This window comes from Echiichthys vipera, assembly GCF_963691815.1.
Source record: "Echiichthys vipera genome assembly, chromosome: 8".
Classification (NCBI taxonomy): domain Eukaryota; kingdom Metazoa; phylum Chordata; class Actinopteri; order Perciformes; family Trachinidae; genus Echiichthys; species Echiichthys vipera.
The window spans coordinates 3,450,662-3,472,344 of NC_139833.1; the positions used below are offsets into that span (position 1 = coordinate 3,450,662).

General features: G+C 43.8%; 1 protein-coding gene across 2 annotated transcripts in view; it reads left to right on the plus strand.

Moving 5' to 3' along the window:
- The first annotated feature begins 5,486 nt into the window (after window positions 1–5,486).
- The window catches only part of rgl2 (ral guanine nucleotide dissociation stimulator-like 2), a 36,004-nt gene continuing 19,807 nt past the window's right edge, over window positions 5,487–21,683 (plus strand). Inside the window, exons 1-5 of one of the 2 annotated variants that reach the window (XM_083918053.1) lie at window positions 5,487–5,685; window positions 8,652–8,818; window positions 20,548–20,595; window positions 21,033–21,113; window positions 21,214–21,380. In XM_083918053.1, coding sequence (XP_083774179.1) covers window positions 8,660–8,818; window positions 20,548–20,595; window positions 21,033–21,113; window positions 21,214–21,380 — 455 coding nt within the window. In that variant the 5' untranslated portion in view covers window positions 5,487–5,685; window positions 8,652–8,659. Of the gene's footprint in view, window positions 5,686–8,651; window positions 8,819–17,167; window positions 17,293–20,547; window positions 20,596–21,032; window positions 21,114–21,213; window positions 21,381–21,683 lie in introns of those variants that run through there. The other variant, XM_083918054.1, reaches the window with a different exon arrangement.

Consider the following 21,683-nt stretch of genomic DNA (forward strand, 5'->3'; position numbering starts at 1 on the left):
GAATAGATGCATGAGATGACTGTGCGGGCATTATCTCTCTGCACGTTAAGCATTTGTTCCAGTGCATGCACTCTAGTCAAGACAGACGCAGGATGCAGAACACAGTGAATGTAGCCTTTTGTGAATCAAAGGGAAAATCAGGCAAATTGGACAGTGAGCTGTGCCGGTGAAGGGTACCTGTCAAGTCGAACTCCTTTCCGTCGGGGTCACAGTGATTCCTGGGCAGGATGGACATGAAATGCCCTCATCTGCTGTCGGATCTCCGCTGCCCAATTACTGCCCGCACGGATGCGCAGCCTGCGTGTTTGCAAAAAGTGGATGGTGTGCATGTATGTCCCTGTCTGTGCCAAGCGCCTGTGTGTGTGTGTCAGTCAAGCCGTCACTGAGGAGGGGGTGAGGAGGAGGAGGAGGAGGAGGAGGTGGTGGAGGAGGAGGGGGGAAAGGCGACTGACTGTCCGTCCGTCTCTCAGCCTAGTTTGTCCGTCCCCCGCGATGCCGTTTCGTCATGTTCCCGTCGCTTTAGCTCTCCAATCCCCCCCCCCTCCCCTCTCCGCCGCCACCTATTGATGCTATTAAGGCGGGATTGTCAGAGCAGCACCGGAATCAAGCCGCCAGAGACGCCATCATCCCTGCCTCTCGCTCTCGACCGACTTGTTGTGACGCAGACATAAAACACCGAGATAGAGTGGGAGGGAGATACTGATAGAGGGGGATCCGGAGGTGGAGGGGAGAGGGGAGGAGGGGGGTCCGCGGCGAGAACACCTTCCCGTCTGAGAGACTGACCCTAAATCGTTGTGGACAAGGTGGGATTGTGATGTCTGGAGGGAGGGAGGGAGGGAGGCAGGGACGGCGGTGCGCTAATAGCCGGCGGAAGCAGCGCGCGCAGCGACGGGGGCCAATTAAGCGGCCAATTAACGAGTTTAGCCGCCTCATTAATTGGGCTCAAACAAGGGAGGCCGGCCAAGTTTAGGAAATCCGTGGAGAAAAGTTTTCAAACTGAGATGCCCCGAGCCAGCAGAGCAGAACACCCGGGCCGGTCTTTATCACTGGTGATTATGGCCTCTGGCTTAAGGAGAGGGGTGTGCTGCTGTGATCGCTGTCTTTATTAGAGGAGATCTGAGGGGTGGTTGGACATTACTCCATCCCTTCTTATGCAAAAGTCAGGTTTAGACCGACAGCGTTCAACACAATCAGCATGTAATCTACAATCAAAGCACTCTTTGCTGGAAACACCGGGAGGACACTCCAAAGTGGACAAACAGCACATCTGCAGGACAGATGTGACATCAAGAGGGTCATCTCCTCTCACAGTCATGTCATTTAACGCGCGATGGAAAACATTGTTCACACAAAACCACTTTGGCTCGGGTTAAACCAACTCAAAGCATGCAACTGGGTTTGCCACAAACAATACAGACAGAAGAGTCTTAAAGTAAAGTCCAGACATGAACCGAACATGCACACTGTGGAGTGAATCACAGGAAACCTCAGACATACACGAGGTTTAAAACTGCTTTAAGATGCATGTCATTAAATGATAACTCTGCATAATGAAGCATGCACTGACAGCACATTACACTCACGGTTAAGTTGCTTTGGAGGAATAACAGGATCTGGATGCAGGAATATGAATCCGAGCCGAGGTTATGTTTGTTTCATTCTGAGTCCTCTCTTGTTTGTTGATGTCTCGCACATTACTCACACAGTCAAGAGTGTGGTAACAACGCCGCGGTTCAAAATGGCCCCTGGCACATTAACAAGTGGTGAAGTGCCAGTTTCCAATTAACACCACTAGGTGGCGCGCAAATATCAAGGACAGCTGCACCGCAACCAGGCCTGCAGTCTGAGGGGTGTTCAGGGTCAGTGTGCTGAGACTGAGGTGTGCAGTGATATGAGAGTAGTTCCTATCCTCGGGGTCAGGACCGGTGCATTCACTTAACTGCACTCAAGCACAGTTTTTAGGTATTTGTATTTCCATTTGATGCTGCTTTACCCTTACTTTTAGAAGCTGATTCAGTTGACAACATCATTTAGTCCGCAGATTATTCTTAATAATACAGAATATATATCAGCTAACTGTTATGGATTAAACTACAGAAAAGCATCACAGGTCAATTAAATCAACCTGAACTTCACAATTTATAATCCAGTAATATTACAGATATTACTAGGCTTTAGCTGAAAAAACGGTTTTGGCCGCGGCCAAAAGGACAGTGTGAGTAGGCTCTAAGATCGCCTAAAGAAGCAGTCCTAATGATATAAAAAAAAACTTCAAATGATGTGATTTGGGTATATTATAGCATATATGTGTCATGTGTTGAGTCTCTGTGTCGTTTCTGGTCATTTCCACTTTGTGTGTCGGAGAAACACACACAGTTTCATCTTCCTATCCATAATGCACATGCTCATCCCCGTCACATGATAGCTGTGGTAATCAAGAGTGGAGCGATGGCTTCATGGTTACAGACGGTCCCATTCATGACTGGCTAACAGCTGAAGCATGCAGCCACAACATTTCTAATGTCAGCCAATCCTTTGGTGGATGGCAGCGCGTCTCTGATCGGAGCATCAGATAATTAATCAAAGATGGCTCGGGGAGTTAAGCATGCTGTCTGGATCAGTGTCATGAGGCGTCAGGAGACTCACACACACACTGAGGCCGAGATGAAATGAAAATGGCAAACATTTTACATCACTTGAGCGAGTGAGGGATCAGACATTATGCTATACTTTATACAGTTGAGTGACAAATTAAAGGATAAGCCAAGTTGTATATTCTTCAAGCTCTTCTGGAGGAATGAACTACATTGTTATTTCCCCGTTTTGTGTTGTAGCTGTGACGACCACAGCATAATTCAGAGGTTGTCTTTAATTTGTCACCAGTATGTATGTCAGTGTGGATAAGGATGGGCATTTAATACGATATCTCACCCAACTACACATGTGTGTAAAGCTTTAGAGCCACAGGGGGGCTGACTTTTAAGCAAAAGTACTCATTATGCATAAAATGGCTCCTGTGAGTTTTATATTACTGGGTATTTTAATTGTGCATTTACTGCTTACTCAGCACTTTATTGACGCAGATGGTCAAGTTGGAGCTGTTAAGGAGTTTAAAGTAGCATAAAATGGGAATAATTGATGCCTTGAGTATAGGGTTAGAATTAGGATATGGCTATGCAGTGGTGGAATAAGTACCCAGATCTGCTTAAGTAAAAGAATCAGTACCACAGTGTAATAATAAAGACTTTGTTACAAGGAAAAATCATGCATTCAAAATCTTACTTACAGTGTGACCATGTAGAAACTTTACTAAAAGCTATATTTAAAAAAACAAAAACAATAATACACCCACAGCGCATTTTGAGGGGTACAAAACGAAAGTATTGCTTTTCCATAAAAAAAATTAATATTCAAAAAATGTTTGACAATGACTTTCTGTCACGTTCTGTGCACCAGCCAATAGCGGCCGACATTGCCGGTTGCCAGAGTTGTCTGTTGTTCGGTGCAGCTACTGTCTTTATGGTGCAATTTGCCGGAGGGGGTGGGTCCAAACAGGCTCAAATGGACTCCGGTCTCCTGTAGGCTACTGGGCTGGGTCGGACCAACCTGGCAACCCAACCGGTGAAATTATTTTTTGTTGTTGGGACTACGATCTTGAGACACTAGATGGCGGAGTTCTGCTCCTTCTCCATATTCAACCTTGAACTAATATAAGAATTAGCATCAAAATGCAATTAAAGCACAACAGGTACTCTTATTGTGCACAATGCCGAGTTTCAGGATAATTTATTTTACTTAATGCATTCATGTGTAAACATATCAATGTATTAATGTGTAAACATACTAATGTTGCAGCTGGTAAAGGTGAGATGAGGCATTTGAGGTCCCGTCATCTAAAGAAAACACAGTGGCGACTACATTGGCCTGTATGCACCCGTATATTAGATATAATTGGGTTTTAGCGGTACCGGTGGCCTAGTAAACTGCAGTCAGCACCCTGTTGCTCGCGCGCCCTCCAAAGTACGGCCAAAACTAAATTAAAATTAAGAAATTTAAATTAGATTTTCAATATTTGAACTTACAATTACGCTAGCATAACAGTTAGCAGGTTTCAGTGAGCTAACATTAGCTAGCAAGCGAACGTTCGACAGAGCTGTGACTTAGCAACGCTGAACGGTTCTGTTGGTTGCTTGGTAACGCTTGCTAAGGCGGCTAGCAATTCGGTCGCATTAGCTAGCTAACATTAGCAAATATAAGTAGCTAAAACCACAATATATGGTTTTGGTTTTGCTGTACCGGCACAACACGAAGTCCACACAAACTGCTCCTCCCCGCCGGGTTGTTACTCAGGACAGCCGCCAACATGAGGCGCATCTCCGGGACCACCGCTGCAGAGTTTCCAACAGAAGAACCGCATTGGACGCTAGCGGGCTCCGGTTAGCTAGCACTGTTGGCTTTGGACTCGGGAGCGCGAAACTCACTCACCCACCATGGAGTTTACCGGAACAACATTTGACAGAAAAGTCAGACCACAGACTGAGAACGTCTCCATTTTCAAGTTTACAAAAGAGGTAAAACATTACACACGGGGCATTTAATAGAAACATAACGTTACACACCTGGGGTAGGCCTCTAGCCTGTTGGTGTGAGTCCTAGGCTTTAGGGTCAGAGTTTGGGTAATGGTTCAGGTCAGTGGCAGTGGAGAGACGGGGAGGACCAATGTGCCAAACTCTGCGACTTGTTTTGCTCCAAACAAGTGCACAAGCGTCAGCAGAGGATGCTAGTGATGACTCTATAGGTTTGGTTACAGTGCTGAGATTCCAGGTGTGTTAACAAAAATAAGAAAATAGCCAATAAGTGCTTTGTCGAAGAAAAATAGTTTGTTGCGACGGCGCTATCTAGCGTTAAGTGTGTTGTCAGACACACACCTACTGTAAATATGCACCTGAACATGGCATACGTCCACACACACATACCCCTGGGTGGCTAACTTTTTGGCTTACAATGCCCAGACTAATCTAACATTAAATGAACTGTATGACTGGTCTAACACTAAACCCCGCTCTAAAATGTCTCGGTGGATTAGGTTAGATGAGGTGAAGAGGTTACAGGTTTAATGCAACAACTAAAAAAAACCCGTGTGTGTAGTTTATACGTTGCGTACGCGCGCACGTACGCAGGAGCCGATCGTGCGGAAATGCGTCTGTGCGGGGAATGCTTCCCTCTCCGGCCCCTCAAGTCACATTTCCCCGGAGGAGCGGTGCATTGAAGCTGCTCCCTCCTCACACCGTGCACCACCCGGAGAGACGCTGCTGTTGCTAAAGCGCTGAGTGCATAACACACAGGCAGGAACTGCGACGTCAGAGAGAGAGAGAGAAGGTGGAGAAGAGGAGAGGAGAGGAGAGGGAGGGAGTTTGCAGCTTGGCCAAAGTGCGCTATCAGCTGCTGAGGGCTGGACAGACGAGCGGTGCGGGGACACTGATAGAGGGGATAGACAGGGGGGTGGTGGGCGAGGCGGTGGACGGAGACTCTCGTCGTTGTCGTCGCTGACGGTGGCACGGATGGGCGCGACCCTCAGCTGAGCCCGGCCACAGATCGAGCAGCGCCAGCGGCCATCCAATGCTGCCTGAATCCAGCTGACCACAGTTGGATACCCCACATCCTGCGAATGACACTTGGTTATAAGTAAGTTGCTGTACAGCTTCCTTTATTTCTCTTCCTCTATTTGGTTCGTTTCATCGCCTGTTTTCTTTACATACTCGGGCCCTTCGGGTCAATGAGGGACTCACAGTAGGAAGCAAATGTCACAATCTGTCACACAAACTTTTACAGCCCTCACACTGACGAGGCTTTATTCTCATCATCGTGACAGGAGCTATCATGCTGGTGGTATTTACTGAGCAGAAATGGAGCATTATGGGGTGTGACTAAACTGTAACCTAGTTACAGCTGTACAGTATGTGTGTGTGTACACCTCAGTCATATAAGGGCTGTTTGCTTTGGTCAGAGCCAGTGAATAGCAGGCATTCAGACCTGTGCATGACTGTTGGTCAGGGCAGAAACTGCACTGTTTACGACTTGTTTTCGCTGCAGGCCTCTCATGCAGACTGTGAACTAGATAACGAGCCACATTATAAACCTACAGCGATGATAGATTGTTAAGTATAGGAGGAAGTAAGTGTTGCACAAAAATTCTACAGAGCTGCAGGAGTGCAAGACAAAAGGACAATGGAAAGTTGGGAGTGCCAGCACATTTTTATACCATACTTAAGCTTTTTAGCCCCTGCTCTTTCTTATCCAGAGCTGTGAGCGAGCTGACAGGGGGGTCCTCGAAGGATTTTTTCACCAGGATGAAAGCGTCAGCGGGCTCTCTAAGGGATTGATTCTGTGGACTTTATGGTACAGCAGCCACCTGACTGCCATTCTGCACATTTTTGTCACAAGTCAGAAATGTCGTGATTCATTTATCAACATTTAATGAATCTGTAGTTGAGCATTCCCTTATAACACTCATACAGTATCAACCTCTCCATCTCTCTCTCTCTCCCTCCTACACCTCTTTTCCCGAAACAGTGTTTACTAGATGTCTATCTTCATGGCAATCCAAATACCAAAGCAGGGAGAGGGAAATGGAAGGAGGGGTTGCTATGCAAATCATGACCTGCTGTGGGGCACAATGAATGCGTTAAACAAATTAACCAAGAAATGGCCGCTGAGCTGCCATTTACCTACTGTAGTGTGTTTCTATCGTTTCAAATGTTTTTGTATTGGCATTCAGAGATTGCTGTACAGTTTTTGTTCTAATGTCTGCCTGATAAACTGCCCAACGTTGATCTAGAGTATTCATAGTTAGATACAAACAGGACGATATTTTTGTTCTAATTACACTGTAATGTGATTATAAAAGGTTCATTCTTGTGTCAAAGTTTAGAAGTGTGTCCACTATTTCTATGGTAGGGTTAAGGTTGAGGCTGTACCCCATCGCTTACATTGAAAACACATTAGAAAGTGATCTTTGAATCGCCACTTTGAACAGGAGGATGGATTACAGCGAGCAGAACATCTTTCAGTGTTAACATGGGCACCTGATTATTGGTTCAAGACAGACTTGACCCATTTTGAACCTATCCATTAAGACAAGATATAAAAGAAATACAAGATGGAGTGACAAGAGAAGGAAAATGAAACTGAATTAAAATAATTCTAAAAATTACAGTGCAATTTAAGATATGACAGCGAGAAGGTTCCCCATTCGCGCCCCTGCTGGGGCCCTTCTGTGTGGAGTTTGTATGTTCTCCCCGTGTCTGCGTGGGATTTGTCCGGGTTCTCCGGTTTCCTCCCACAGTCCAAAGACGTGCAGGTGTTCGGTTCATTGATGACTCTAAAATCGCCCGTAGGTGTGAATGGTTGTCTGTCTCTGTTCGTCTCTATGTGTCCTGTGATAGACTGGCGTCCTGTCCAGGGTGGACCCCGCCTCACGCCCAATGTCAGCTGGGATCGGCTCCAGCCCCCCGCGACCCTGACAGGGACAAGCGGTTGAAGATGAATGAATGAATTAAAGATATGAATAAACAGTCGCAAATTAAGTTAAGCATCAATCTGACTGACCTTTAATTGGCATTTAAACGACTTGGATATGTGGTGCATAGAAACTGGAGTTCTACATGCTTAGTTTTGACCTTGAGGACATCAGCAGACCTGTCCCAGATAGTCTGAGAGGTCTGGACAGTTCATAATGTACATTAGCAGCACTAAGGATGCATGAGTCAATAATCATTATTATCACAATCTGCAATAAAAAAAGCACTCACAATAAGTCCGGGGGGACTTTCCATAATTGGGGTAATTCCGAACATTGTGAATGTCCTCACGAGGGACTTGTTTGTCAAATTAACTGCAGTTTACTTGTTTTTCCTCAAACAGTAACATTAGTTTAGCCACACCCCATAAGTAACAGTTTAAGCCATGTAGACTTTATTTTATTTTACAGTAAATCATCTTCTTATTTGTTGCAGGTCTCGTCTATTAATTAAATTAAGAAGTAAAAAGTGAAAGTGTCCATGGCACAGGCTTATGGCACACCTAACATCGCTGTGCATGTATGCATTTGTTTAATAGGCTCTGTGCATGTAGAACGAACATCTACAGACTTTGCACCGGGCTTCTCTGTGAATTCAGCTCTCTCACTACAAGTCTGTTGCACTGTTACAAGGGAAACTTTATGATTCATGATTACCTTCTTCAAGATCATTTGTTTGTTAATCATTAAAAAGGATGTTCACCAAACAAAGATGTGGCCTATCTGTCATGCAAGGTTCTTAACAAAATGTGTGATAAAGTGATTCCAGTGTGATTTAGTGCCCATTAATATTGATAATCATCAGGATAATATGATGAAAGGTAATTACTTTGGCCAGGATAATCGTGAAAAATGAAATTTTCATATTGTCTAAGGCCTCAGCAGCATTACAGAGTATTTCCCATGCAGGTAGCCAGTGCTTTCCTGTCCTTAGTGAGTGATTTATATGGAGAATAATAGGCTTCAAATGTCACTTTACTAATTGAAATGTTATCTAATCCCAACAAACTCAAGATTTCTGTGTGAACGGCTGCCTAAGAGACTTTTCTCATGTCCTTCTTGTCTGTGGCAGCTGGCACCATGCTCCCCCGTAACATGCGAACAGGTGGTTATGACCTGCCGGGGGTGGAGTCAAGCGACGTGCCTCTCATTGGCTACCGGCCCTTACCGCTCGACAGCAGCACCCCGAACAACCAATCGAGGAGGGGGAGCGGCTGCGATGAATTGGAAACTTCACAGGTTAGTGTTTTCCCTCAGCCTCATTGAAACTCATCCATCACTTGAGTATGTTACACAGAGGGATGTGAAGTTGGTTTTTCACAGCTTTGTGTGAAGTCTTCATGTGTCTGAGTACTTACTCTCCTACTACGCACATTATTAGTTTTTCTTCTGCTCGCACAATAAAGCAGTGTGACGGATGTGAGAGGGGATTAGGGGAACTTTTTATTTGTCATGACTGTTCTGTTCTGGTCGAAGCAGCTTAAAAGCAGTTAGGACACTCCTCTGTGAAACAAGCCGAGCTCAATTACCAGTTTGTTGAATAAACAGCAGATGTAGTCGGCTGGTTTTCAGAATCCCAGAGGGAGAGAGAGAGATGAAGATGCCGTGTATGTTTAATGCCTTTCCACCAGGGCGACCCAAATGCTGTTATGTATTAATATATTCCTCTTGTCAGAGCCCAATTAATTGGATAGATTACACGAGGCAGACTGCATTTTCCTACATGCACGTTCTTTAGCTCATCTATTTATATTCCAGTATACATACACAATTTGTTAGTCATTGATTTATAGTGGAAAGTATAGCCATATATATATACATTAAAATATATTTGATTTGATATGTCTTTAGTTATTCCGGTTTAAATATTTAAATGTAAAACTTACATTTACAGATGCTTGACCCAAAGCTCCACTCCTGTTAATATAACAATAAAATCTATGTTAAAAATATTTATAGCTTACATTAAATTATGTCGAACATACATTTTAAAATGTTTTCTTTATCTATACAGTTGAAGTTTTTACCCCTTTTTCTGGGCCACCTAGCGAGGAGGACCGAGATGTGCTGTGACTGCTATGACCATATATCTGAATAGCTAACATTCCCACCACGCCTTTAATACTAATTAGCAAATGTTAGCATGCTAGCAGGCTAAGCTAGGATGGTGAACATGATAAACATTATACCGGCTTAGCATGCAGCAGGGATAAGTCCGAAAACCCGGACGTGAGTTAGCAGTGAAACCAGGGCGATGCTAACTTCCGGTTCGGCCTATTACAATTCATCATCCCTGCAGTACGCTGTTATGAGCATGTTAACATGTTGATGTTAGCATTCAGCTCAGAGCACCACTCTGCCTCACAGGGCAGTTAGCATGGCTGCAGTGTGGACCCTTGTGTCTACCCTTCCTTTAAGTTAAATCTATGTTTAAATGTATTTTTAAAGACATGCTGTCTGCATTCTCCTGCATAAAAGTGTGTGTTTTGTCAGGTAAACTTCTCAACTTTGTCACAATATGGACTTATGTTGAACTAAAACTGAGGAAGTTGAAAGGTCCATGGCGAGCTCAATTTCCCACGATCTTTCACCTCTGTTAATGTTTAGTAACTTGCTAGTGAAGCTCATTGAGCCTTATCAGAAGCTTTTCAGATGCAGGGTGCAGACCACAAGGGAGCCAGGGGGAGCCTCTTAGCAAGATGTGTGCCTGGTGGAAATCATGATGCAGTCTTTTGCAGTGCATTTCTATTTTTCTGTCTTCATCATCATGGATCATTCATAAAATGGGGCTATTGTTGATGCAATATTCATGCGTGAGGGTGATTCCAGGGTTTTCCATGGGTTTTCGAGGGCTTAGGCTAACAGCCATGTGCAAATTGACATATTGGTGACATCATCGTGCGATTGTTAGCATAAAGCTAACCTATGCTAAAGCAAAACTTGGTTGTCTATAGCTTCAGCAGGTGAAGTAAGCAAGCAAGACACGGTCACTTTGCTTGGGTCTTGAGGAGTTGCAGCATTTATTCACAACAAATAAACTGCACTAACACCGCTCTGCTACTTTCACCGTTATAACGTTACTGATGACTTCATACTCACCCACACACACACAATGTCAGTCCTCTCTCTGCGGCACATGCAAGAAAAGTGTGAGCTCCCCCAAAAGACACGGTAGCTTAAAGTTTTCAGACTATTCATATGGTTGAACTTTGAGTATATGGTTGAGCATTTAAGTCTCTAAATATCCTCAAATGCTTTTTCTTGCAACGTATTATGTTTTATGTTTACACCTGAGGGCAGGATTTCCTCTCCTTACACGAGGTAAAATAAAACTTTAGAACTCAACAAAAGCCATATTGGTAATGCATTTTCCCCCTGAGTCATCATGACCTAGTGCTCAACTCTCTTGCCACACAGGACCTACACATAGCTCTTTGGTTTTACTTCACTAGAAACCCCTCACAGCTAAAAAGACAAAACAAAAGTTACGCTGACTCTCTTTCTGAGGGCGCAGACCTCCTGCATGCTCATGTCACATGCTGCCTGCTGTACCTCGTAGTAAATAATGCATGTAGCGGTTTGGCCGGTCGATGTGGTGTACACCTGCTCTCCCTATAAACAGTATCCAGTATCACAGGCCGTCTCCAAGGACAGTCTGTCGAGTGGAATCCAATACGCCGCTTGCTGATTCTTTAATGAGGGAAACTATGATGTGTGAGTCAGAATGCATGAATTGAATAAATCGAGGGGAACGATGAAGCTTCTAGGTGAAAGAAAGAGTGGGTTTTCAGGTTCATTTCAATTGATTGAGATGAAAATCCAGGCTGAAAAATATATTGGTAATGCATTTTGCATGTTTAGCCTATTTTCTTGCCTAGCGGTGAATTTTCTGCTCCCAAATGTAAATAGTGGGTTAAAAGCACAGGGTATTTCAAATGCAGCTACAAATAGATTATACGGCGGGTCGTCTTCCATTCGAGAGATCGGCCGTTCGATCCCCGGCTTCTCCGGTCTGCATGTTGCAGTGTCCTTGGGCAAGACACTAAACCCTGAATGGCTGTGTGAATGGTTAGATTAGATTAGATGGTATGTAGATGTCCACTGTCTTCAGTGTCTGTGTGAATGTGACAAGTAGTGTGAAAGCACCTTGAGTAGTCAGAAGACTAGAAAGTTATAGCTATAAAGGCACAAGTCCATTAACTATTACCACTGTCGCCTCACAGCAAGAGGGTTCCTGGTTTGAATCTTGGCTAGGGCCCTTCTGTGTGGAGTTTGCATGTTCTCCCCATGTCTGTGGGGGTTTCCTCCAGGTTCTCCGGCTTCCTCCCACAGTCCGAAGACATGGGTTATGTTCATTGATGACTCTAAATTGGCCGTAGAATAGTTGTCTAACTCTGAAGATGGATGGATGGATGATTTCTGAATAAACATTGCCTCTTCTATAAACTCACCATTATGTGTAGTTATTCAGCAGTTACACAGAATATATTAATCACAGGTGTACATTTCTGTACTGAAAGTAGCCCAGGTAGACCAGAATGCAAATACAGACCTTTGGAATAAGAGTACCAGCCTCATGAAAAGAGTCAATTGGTACCATTCACTGATTCCTGTGACTCATACAACAATAATTTAGAGAAGAGTTTGCAGTTGCAAAAGGCCCTTAGTTGTTTTAACCTGACAATGCCCCCCATGCACAAAGCCCGGTCAATGAAGAAATTGTTTTTTGATGCAGAAGAACTTGACTTGCCTGCACAGAGCCCTGACCTCAACCAATACAACACCTTTGGCATAACCTGGAACACCAACTGTGAGGGCCAGGCTGTGTTAGAAAACAGCTAGTTTGTGTGACGGTTGAACTTCAAGGTCGGTTGAAAAGTCAGCCATCGGTGAGTGGAGGGAGATGCGGTTTTGTTTAAATATGGGGACATCTTAGGATCCTCTCTCCTTGGTTGTACATGTGGAAAGAGACAGTTACAGAACTAGAGAAATCCATGTCTTACCATCCCTCCAGCAGTTCTGATAGAGTATACTGGTGTATTGAGGCAGGTCTTATCGTCTAACATCTATTAAACCACGACTATGTTTTTGTGGTTCAAGAGGCATAATTACCTGCATCTAAGCTCCAATATCAGGAGGAAACCCTAAAACTAGATGACATGGTTTTCCAGCTATAATGGAAAAAGTCTCTGTCTCTGTCTTTTGCTTTTGATAACCATTAATCTGGTAGACTTCACATGTTGGTGGGTGTGCTGCTCAGGACCCAAGGAAGTGCCGTGTCAGATGCAAGTTCTTGAGATCTACAAAACGTATGTATTAGCAGTACATGTACACTGTGTACTGAGAGGGGACCCGGATAAACAAAACGGCATGCTGGGTACTTCTTGCTCTCAGTTGATCGTTTCAGTACATTCAATAACAGATTACGAAAGAGAGAATTGTTCCTGGAAATAGCGTGGTCCCAAAAAGCCGGCTGTTAGCAAATGATGCGTATACTCCGACATTGCTTGGGGACGAACTATGTTGTTAAAGCTGCAGGTGGTTTTGAATAGGCTCTGCACTCGCAACAGCAAATTAGCTAGCTAGCTACTGTACATATACCCATTAACCCATTTCTGAATGACAGGAATGAGTTAACTGCTATTATCTGGATATTTTAGTGGAAATCACTAAATTAGAGGAGCCAGATAAAGAAACACTAAAAAATCATGTATTCCCCACAAATGAACTTGTGAAACATCACAGACTGATGATATCTAACAGCGTAATCGTATCCAAGGGAAGATTTCTTTCCTTTAAAGGGAATAGAACAGCTTTGACCTGAATGCCACCGAGTTTTACTTGAAAGAGAGAAGATAAGGGGCACCAAGGGATACAGAGATGAAAGCGTGAGAAGAGGAGCAGAAAGAAAGATAGGAAGGAAGGGGTCGGGTTGTGGACCACTCAAAAAACAATGGTTATCTTTAAATAAAGCCTCAGAAGATGTATTTATGACCCCCTGTTCAGTGGAAAGACCCGTGTCGGGTTGTAAATAAGGACGGCAGCGGTGTGTGTATTTGTTCAAAGTCAAAGCTTTAAAAGCTGGATTTATTTAAGGGAAAAGGTTTGAACTGGTTGTGTTTTTGAGAACGGGGGGGGTGAAAATGGAGAGTCGGCTTCCTGTCCGGTGCTTTTCTGGTGCCGTCCATTAGCTGACGTAGGCGTTCGGGAGGAGAAGTTGACGCAGCCTCGGCTTGTGATGGAAGGAGAGGGGAAGAAAAATAGCTTCGCAACACGACAGCACATCCTGCTTCCTGTGTTTGTCTTCACTTATTATGTACTTCCTGCATGCAGCTGGGGGTGGGGGAAGGTTAAGAAAAAGTGGAGCTGAAGGCCCTAGAAGAAAATAACATAAACAAATTGTAACATATGGCAACAACAAAGCAATGCATATGGAGAAAAAATCAATGCTGGTTTTGATAATACTTAAAATACCAGCTGCAGACTCTTCTTTTTAAACGCACCAGAGCCGACTCATGCCACCCACCGCAGTGGCCTATAATCATGATGCTTATCCACCACCACAATTCCAAATTACACACATCTATTATACTTGGAAAAGTTCCTCCACAGGAAAGGCTGGTTTCTCTGACCCAGATTCAACCTCGTTTCAGAAGGCAAACTCATCTGACACTCCACTGAATATACTTTTATCTCACATACACCAGCTCTGTCTGGAATAATGAAACCGAGCCAATAACTAGATTTCTTTATGTATGCGATGAAGGCCCACGGGGTCATTGTGTTTAGTTGCTAAAAGCCAGAGAAGTGATCAGGGAACGCTTTAAATCACTTTCACGCTTCTACAAGTAAGCAGTAAGACTGTGCCTTGGGGGGAAATTAAACTATATTATATATAAACAAGCTATATTTAAAGCCTCGTTTGCTTTCTTTTTATCTTGGCGAGAGTCGTTGCCGCTCCACGGTGCTGTTAATCATACTGCTAACGGCCTGCCCGTGCATCTGTAACACACATCTAGTCCTCCCAATTTATCACATTTTTCTACGTGTTAACTGTCGTCAGTCAGAGTTAGATTTCTTCCTTTGACCTGCGTTATTTCATTCTGACTCCCTGCAACAGATGTTGGTTTAGATCAGGGATGTCAAAGTCAAATACATCAAAGGGCCAAAGGGCCAAATTTCCTACAAGCAACAAAAAAAACATATTAAAATGATTGCATATAACCTATTGAACCAAGACCTCACACAGGCTCACAGACAAAAACAACCTTCCTGTACATTAAACGAATAAAGCAATATTTTCCTATGACCTTAGTTATTTCAAAGAAAACATTTTCAACAGGCAAACAGCAAAAAAGAAAAATGTCCTTCAAAAATAAAACATGTTCCTTAATATCAAGATAAAGACACACAGCTTAGTGAACATGTGCTCTGCCTCCCACCAAGCTTGAAACACCCTGTTCTCATCGTCCACCTTCACTTTAGCCGTTATTGGGGGGGGTGCTGAAAGTTGACATCTGCCCTGAATGCTGATGAATAATGAAGCCGAGGCGGCCCACTTGCGGCGCTGCAGTGAGTTTGCGGGCTACCGTTGCATTGTGGGTAATGTAGTTTTGGTGCGTGAAAAACACCAGCAGGCGGCTGTGGCGTGCGGGCCGGTTCTAATATTAATCAAATATCATCCTGGGGACCAAGATCATTCATTCAGATCCGGCCCGCGGCCTTGACTTTGACACCTATGCTTTAGATGATGAGAAGACTTAAACTTAATATATACAGTATAAGTGCTTTGCAGGTATTTTGAATCAGAGTAAATACAGTTGACTTTGTGTACAGTATGAGTTTTGAGCATGACTCATGCTCAGTAGCAGACTTATGACTCTTCCTTGGCCCATGCTACACCCCTCCAACGAGTTTCAAGGAAATTTGGCTGATATTTAATTGAGCTGTGCTGAAAACATCATTACATGACCTTCCTCTCAGGTCCACTAAGCAATTTAGCATCTTTTATCTCATTGTTTTGATTTAAGCAACTTTACTGTTTTAAACATATCTAAGCTGCAACAAGTCGCTGCTTTTATTTATTTTTTGCAAAAACTAGGGACTATTTTGCAATGGGATCACACCAGCCGCTACGTCAATGCGGGCCAGGTGGAGCACTGGTCCCTTCCGTACTAAGTACCCATCAGCTTTCAGCCTTCATTTTGATTTCAACTACGCACCTGTAACGTTTTGTGACTGCATCTTGTACGGTTGCGACACTGTCCAGTAACAAAATCTGCCCACTAACAAACCATCTCTGTGGTAGTTCCCTCTGCTCTAGGCGTCTCCAGGACCACATTTTGCCACGATGATACACACACACACACACACATACTCACAAGGTGAAAACTATAAATGATAAAAATCTGCTTTAAGTAGCTAATGGGACACATTGTTACTCTAGCAGAATGCTAATGCTGCTCTGTGTCTACCCTATGTTGTTCTGTTAGCTGACACACTAATAAGCTAACTGTCCTCCACACATACAACTGTGAAGTCTCCACCTAGTTAACATGGCTTCACTCTGCAAGTCATTAGCCCCTTAAATAAACACAGCTTGCTTCCTGGTTCAGTAGCTATCTGAACATTTATTACCACTCGTTACAAAACTACAGGCCTCTTACTGCTCAAACAGCATGTCAGGCTTTTGAATAAAAATACAGTATGAAGGCTGTCCCAACTTCCAGCTGTGATCAGATGGCCGCCTTCTCAGATAATTGTTGTTTTGCTAAAGCTAGTGTGGTTTTAAACAGGATACTCAGTCAAACTGGTTTATCTGTAAGGGAAGGTCATCTAGAACGACAAAGAGAGCAGGAGAGAGGAGGGGAGAGATTGAAAGAGAGGGGGTATTGTTCTGGAAATAGCTTCAGGGCTTTGTCTGTGTGTGTGTGTGTGTGTGTGTGTGTGTGTGTGTGTGTGTGTGTGTGTGTGTGTGTGTGTGTGTGTGTGTGTGTGTGTGTGTGTGTGTGTGTGTGTGTGTGTGTGTGTGTGTGTGTGTGTGTGTGTGTGTGTGTGTGTGTGTGTGTGTGTGTGTGTGTGTGCGCGCGCATGTCTGTGTGTGTGTGCGTGTGCGTGTCTGTGTGTGTGCAGGCAAGTACACGTGCCTATTGATGAGGGTCTGCTCTTGTGTGAGCAGTGTGTGCATGTGTGTCTATGGTTGACTAAAAAGAAACTCACTGAAAATGAGTTTTGTGCTAACAACACGAACGTGTGTGTGTGTGTGTGTGTGTGTGTGTGTGTGTGTGTGTGTGTGTGTGTGTGTGTGTGTGTGTGTGTGTGTGTGTGTGTGTGTGTGTGTGTGTGTGTGTGTGTGTGTGTGTGTGTGTGTGTGTGTGTGTGTGTGTGTGTGTGTGTGTGTGTGTGTGTGTGTGTGTGTGTGTAATGGGTGTGCCCAGGTGATGCATGCTCGTGGGGGCAGGACTTAGCTCCTGCTTCAGGTGTGCCTTTGTGATACAGAGCCACAAGGCGTTGGGAGGTAAACAGTGAAGACATACACACACAGATCTAGGTCAACCGACATCGATATAACACGCGGTCAAGTAAATAAAGAGAGAGAGAAAACGAGGGAGCAACAGATGAGAGAAAATGGAGAAAATGCTCTTTTTACCTTCATCCTGAAGATTTCCAGGAAGCTCAGGGGTTGCTACCTGTCTGGACTCGTAGTGGGAAAGGTAACTTGTGTGACCCTTTTTTTTTCCTCTATCGCGTGCGTGTGTTTGTTTGCCGGGACGATTTCATGGGAAAGATAGAATCGCATGCAGATTTAAGTAGAAGCGAGCAGACACGGCAGGTAGAATAACAGGTTTAAAACTTAACTATTCAGTGCGATAGGATCCTTTTGAACACAAGTAGCGTCCGCTTGGAGCGTTGACCTTCGATCAAGTCAAGCCAAGGTAATTTAAAAGAGACTAATTGAGGCTAACATATGCTCATTACGACTAATTACACCATAGATCGAACAGCGGGGGAGATAGACGAACTCAGGCCCTTCTGCTGTCCGTATGAATATGTTTCTTGGTCCATATAAGACTTTGAATTTGCATATGAGAAAGCTCACAAGTAAGCACATGCGAAATGAATGAACGTATAAGGCAGGCCATTAGTTTTTCCTTTTTGGAGAGGATAATTAACAGTTAACGATTCAAAGAAAGGTTCATAAGAGGTCGTGTTTTCAGTGTATTTATCCCGTTTCCATAGTGTCGCCGGTGTGTTTTGCAGATCCAAACTGTTGACTCATGACGACGTACAGCACAGGGTGACTCCACACGGTGTCTTGCTCATGCATTTTTTACGGTGGAAAAGTCACAGTTGCGAAAGCGTCACTGTCCGGAGCAGTGTACAGCGATATTGATCAATGTATCACTTACAGGCTCAATCTGTGATCTAGATGTAGACAACAGGCTCAGACCAACTGACGTACGAAAGTTCACAACACAAGATTGGACAGTTTAACAGCAGCTATATCTGAATTATTATTGTTGTTGTCGGATTCTGTTAAAGACTTGTTTACATCACTGAAAGATGCCTACATCAGCTGAGAAACACCAACTGATTTTCCATTTTTAACTTAAACTCTGCAGATATGAATGTGAATAGACTTCAAACGTAGAGCTGGGCAATAATTCAATATGGTAATTTATCGTCTTTCAGTGAAATCGTGTGTATTGTGATGAAATTATACAGCGCGATATACAATAACATGGTCTAAATGGATCATAACAAGCACATACTTACTAACTAATACTTTTGTAGGTCCTGTGTGATTGAATATATTCAACAACAGAGTGAACAAATTCATTTCATCTCATCTTCACCCGCTTATCCGGAGTCGGGTCGCGGGGGCAGCAGCTCCAGCAGGGGACCCCAAACTTCCCTTTCCCGGGCCACATTAACCAGTTCTAACTGGGGGATCCTGAGGCGTTCCCAGGCCAGTGTGGAGATCTAATCTCTCCACCTGGTCCTGGGTCTTCCCCGAGGCCTCCTCCCAGCTGGACGTGCCTGGAACACCTCCCTAGGGAGGCGTCCAGGGTTCATCCTTACTACATGCCCCTGAACCACCTCAACTGGCTCCTTTCAACGCAAAGGAGCAGCGGCTCTACTCCGAGTTCCTCACGGATGCTGAACTTCTCCCCCTCTCTCTAAGGGAGACTCCAGCCCCCCTCCTGAGAAAACACATTTCGGCCGCTTGTACCCACGACCTCGTTCTTATATATTTATATATATATATATATATATATATATATATATATAAATATAGGGAAGTTGAAGTATAAAGTTGCATATAATGGAAATACTCAAGTGAAATGCCTCAAATCTGTACTTAACCACAGCATATATTTGAGTAAATATATTTTCTAGCACCCGGCTTCAAAGACACATTTTGAATGTGTGGCTTATGATATTAGCGAAAGCAGTTTAGGTGGCATCCGGCTTTTATCTTTACGGTTGTTTTGACAGTATTCAAACGTCTGCAGTGCTACTGTACTGTACTTCGCTCACAATTCTTCTTTCTATTAAAGTGCTATGAGTCATCTGCTGTCTGCGACGTGACTGCAGGATCCTGCTATTCAAGAACCCTGTGTCAATACGTAGTTGTTGATAAGACTGGGCCCTGCTGCCAAGACAAATGATTGTTATTCATTGATATAAGTGGTTTTAGGACTGCAAGAGAGGCTTCAACACTCAAGCATGTATGAGAGCATATTATTAGCATCTATTTTTCTTCTTGTCTAATCCAGTGGGTTTTCTGGGGTTTCCATGTGTGAGATTGGGAGACACAAGGCTGGATTGCACCAAACGGCACTAAACCAAGTTGGGAGATAATCTAAACATAAATATTATTGCATTGCACCATTTAAACTCTGATTAACAAACACACTGTGAAATCATTTATTTAATTAATTATTAATATGATGTTAGATATCATGTCTGAACCAGGGGAAAATGAGCACATTCTGTTTACGTTGTTGTGGCTGAAAATGTGTGGGCTGCATATTAATTACTACCACTAATATTTAATTAAAATGCAGAATCTTTGTTGCATCGTGTGCATACAGAAAGATTCAAAAATCCAAGTCTAGATATGGTTTTTATCTTGTGCACACAAGATTTAAAGGAAAAGTTATCTTTCAGGACTTTGGAGGCTCCGTCTTATGCACCTTGTTAAGTATTAATACCATTAGTGATGCACATGAAGAAGAAGAAGAAGAAGAAGAAGAAGAATTACTTTATTGATCCCGCAACGGGGAAATTGAATTTTTTCACTCTTATTATTAATCATGTTACACACACACAGGCCCGAAATACACACACATGCACAGACAGGACCTATATACATGCAATTAAGGAGGGATGTTAGAGCGAGGGGGCTGCCAGTGACCGGCGCCCCGAGCAGTTGGGGGTTCGGTGCCTTGCTCAACAGCACCTCTGCAGTGCCCAGGAGATGAACTGGCACCTCTCCAGCCACCAGTCCACACTCCATACATGGTCCACACAGGGACTTGAACCAGCGACCCTACGGTTCCCAGACAAGTCACCTATGGGCTGAGCAACTGCCGCCCCGAGAGATGTTATAGCGATGTGCATCACTTAATAACATTAGTGATGCACATGTGTACATCTGCCAGATGAAGTCCATGCAAAGATGTATAAAACAGAGCTGCAGGGTTTTTTCTTTTTTGTTGATGATGTCTGTTTTAAAGTTTACTCACATTTTCACTTTTTCTTGTGAAATACGAATTAGTTTCTGTAATTTCTGTGTTATCATACTCTGTGATTCATGAAATGAAACAAGCTAAAAAAAAACAAGGAAAACCGTTGTCTGGTTGAAGTGTCTACACATGGGTCATCATTAGTTTACTTTCATATTAAAGAATCACAGACCAAAGATACTCACAACCACTGTTTTGTTTGGTTCTCTTCTTCAGGCCGAGCCCTCACCAATGAAGACCACCTGGTACTGTCCTCTGGAACTGGTAAGGCCAGAGTGTTGCTCATGTAACACGCATGGATTATTGTGCCTGAGAGCCAGTCTGAGTATAAAAAGGGTAACTGTGGCAGGGATTTTCCCTGAGGCTAAAACTGAATCGTCTGAGCTCATGGAGCATGTGAGAAACGAGTTCAAAGCAGCTTGATTTTATGCCTTTTTTTCATTGATATTGGGTATTTTGTAGAACAGATTATATCTCAGTGTTTTTAATGAGGCCGTCTATGAGTGTGAGTCTGTTTAGTTCAGTAAAAGAATGAGGTTAAATTAAGCACTTGGGATCAGTATCAGCAGTGAAATATTTATCGGCTCTTTATTCCTCCTAATGTCAAGTATCTTGTTAAGAATCCGAAGTTCATAATGATTTTCATGCATTCTTTGCAACACATGAACACTGTCTGTTTATCTGGTTTCTCTGCTCTGCAGTCCACTGTGGTTGAGGAAGAGGAGGAAGGAGTGATCTACACAGTGGTGGTCAAACAGCAGCACGGTGCTCCCAATAGTCCTGTAAGTCCTGTGTGTGACAGACTGGAGACGAGCGGTTGGCGAGGCCTCCAGTTTGCAGTAACATTAACTTCCTTTTCTTTCCCTTCCTGTCTTCCTCCAGTCGGGGGTATCTCGCTCCCAGTGTGTAAAAGCAGGGACAGAAGAGAAGCTGGTGCTCCACCTCCTCCACTCCTTTTCTATGGGAGACTCCTCTTTCATCACCATCTTCCTCTCCACGTATCGCTCCTTCACGTCCACAGGGAGAGTGCTGGACATCCTCACTGACAGGTAACGTTAGGAGAGGACAGTGTTCTGATCAACACAATTATGGGTATCGTTCTTCTCTAATCTGGCCTTCAGGGAGGGCTGAAAAAATAAAATAAATGTTGAACAACTGGTACGATCCAGTTTTAGTTGTATTGATGCACACCATCCACAGCAGCTGTCAGTGTCCTGTGCAGTTTGAAGTGGTGAAATCTCCGGCTGATCCGGTCCAGTGGGAGTTTGGGTGGAGGAAGAGAATTAAAAAAGTGATGGAGAATTCAAGACTCTGATTCAAACCACAGGAGAAAATCTGATAGAACAAGACTA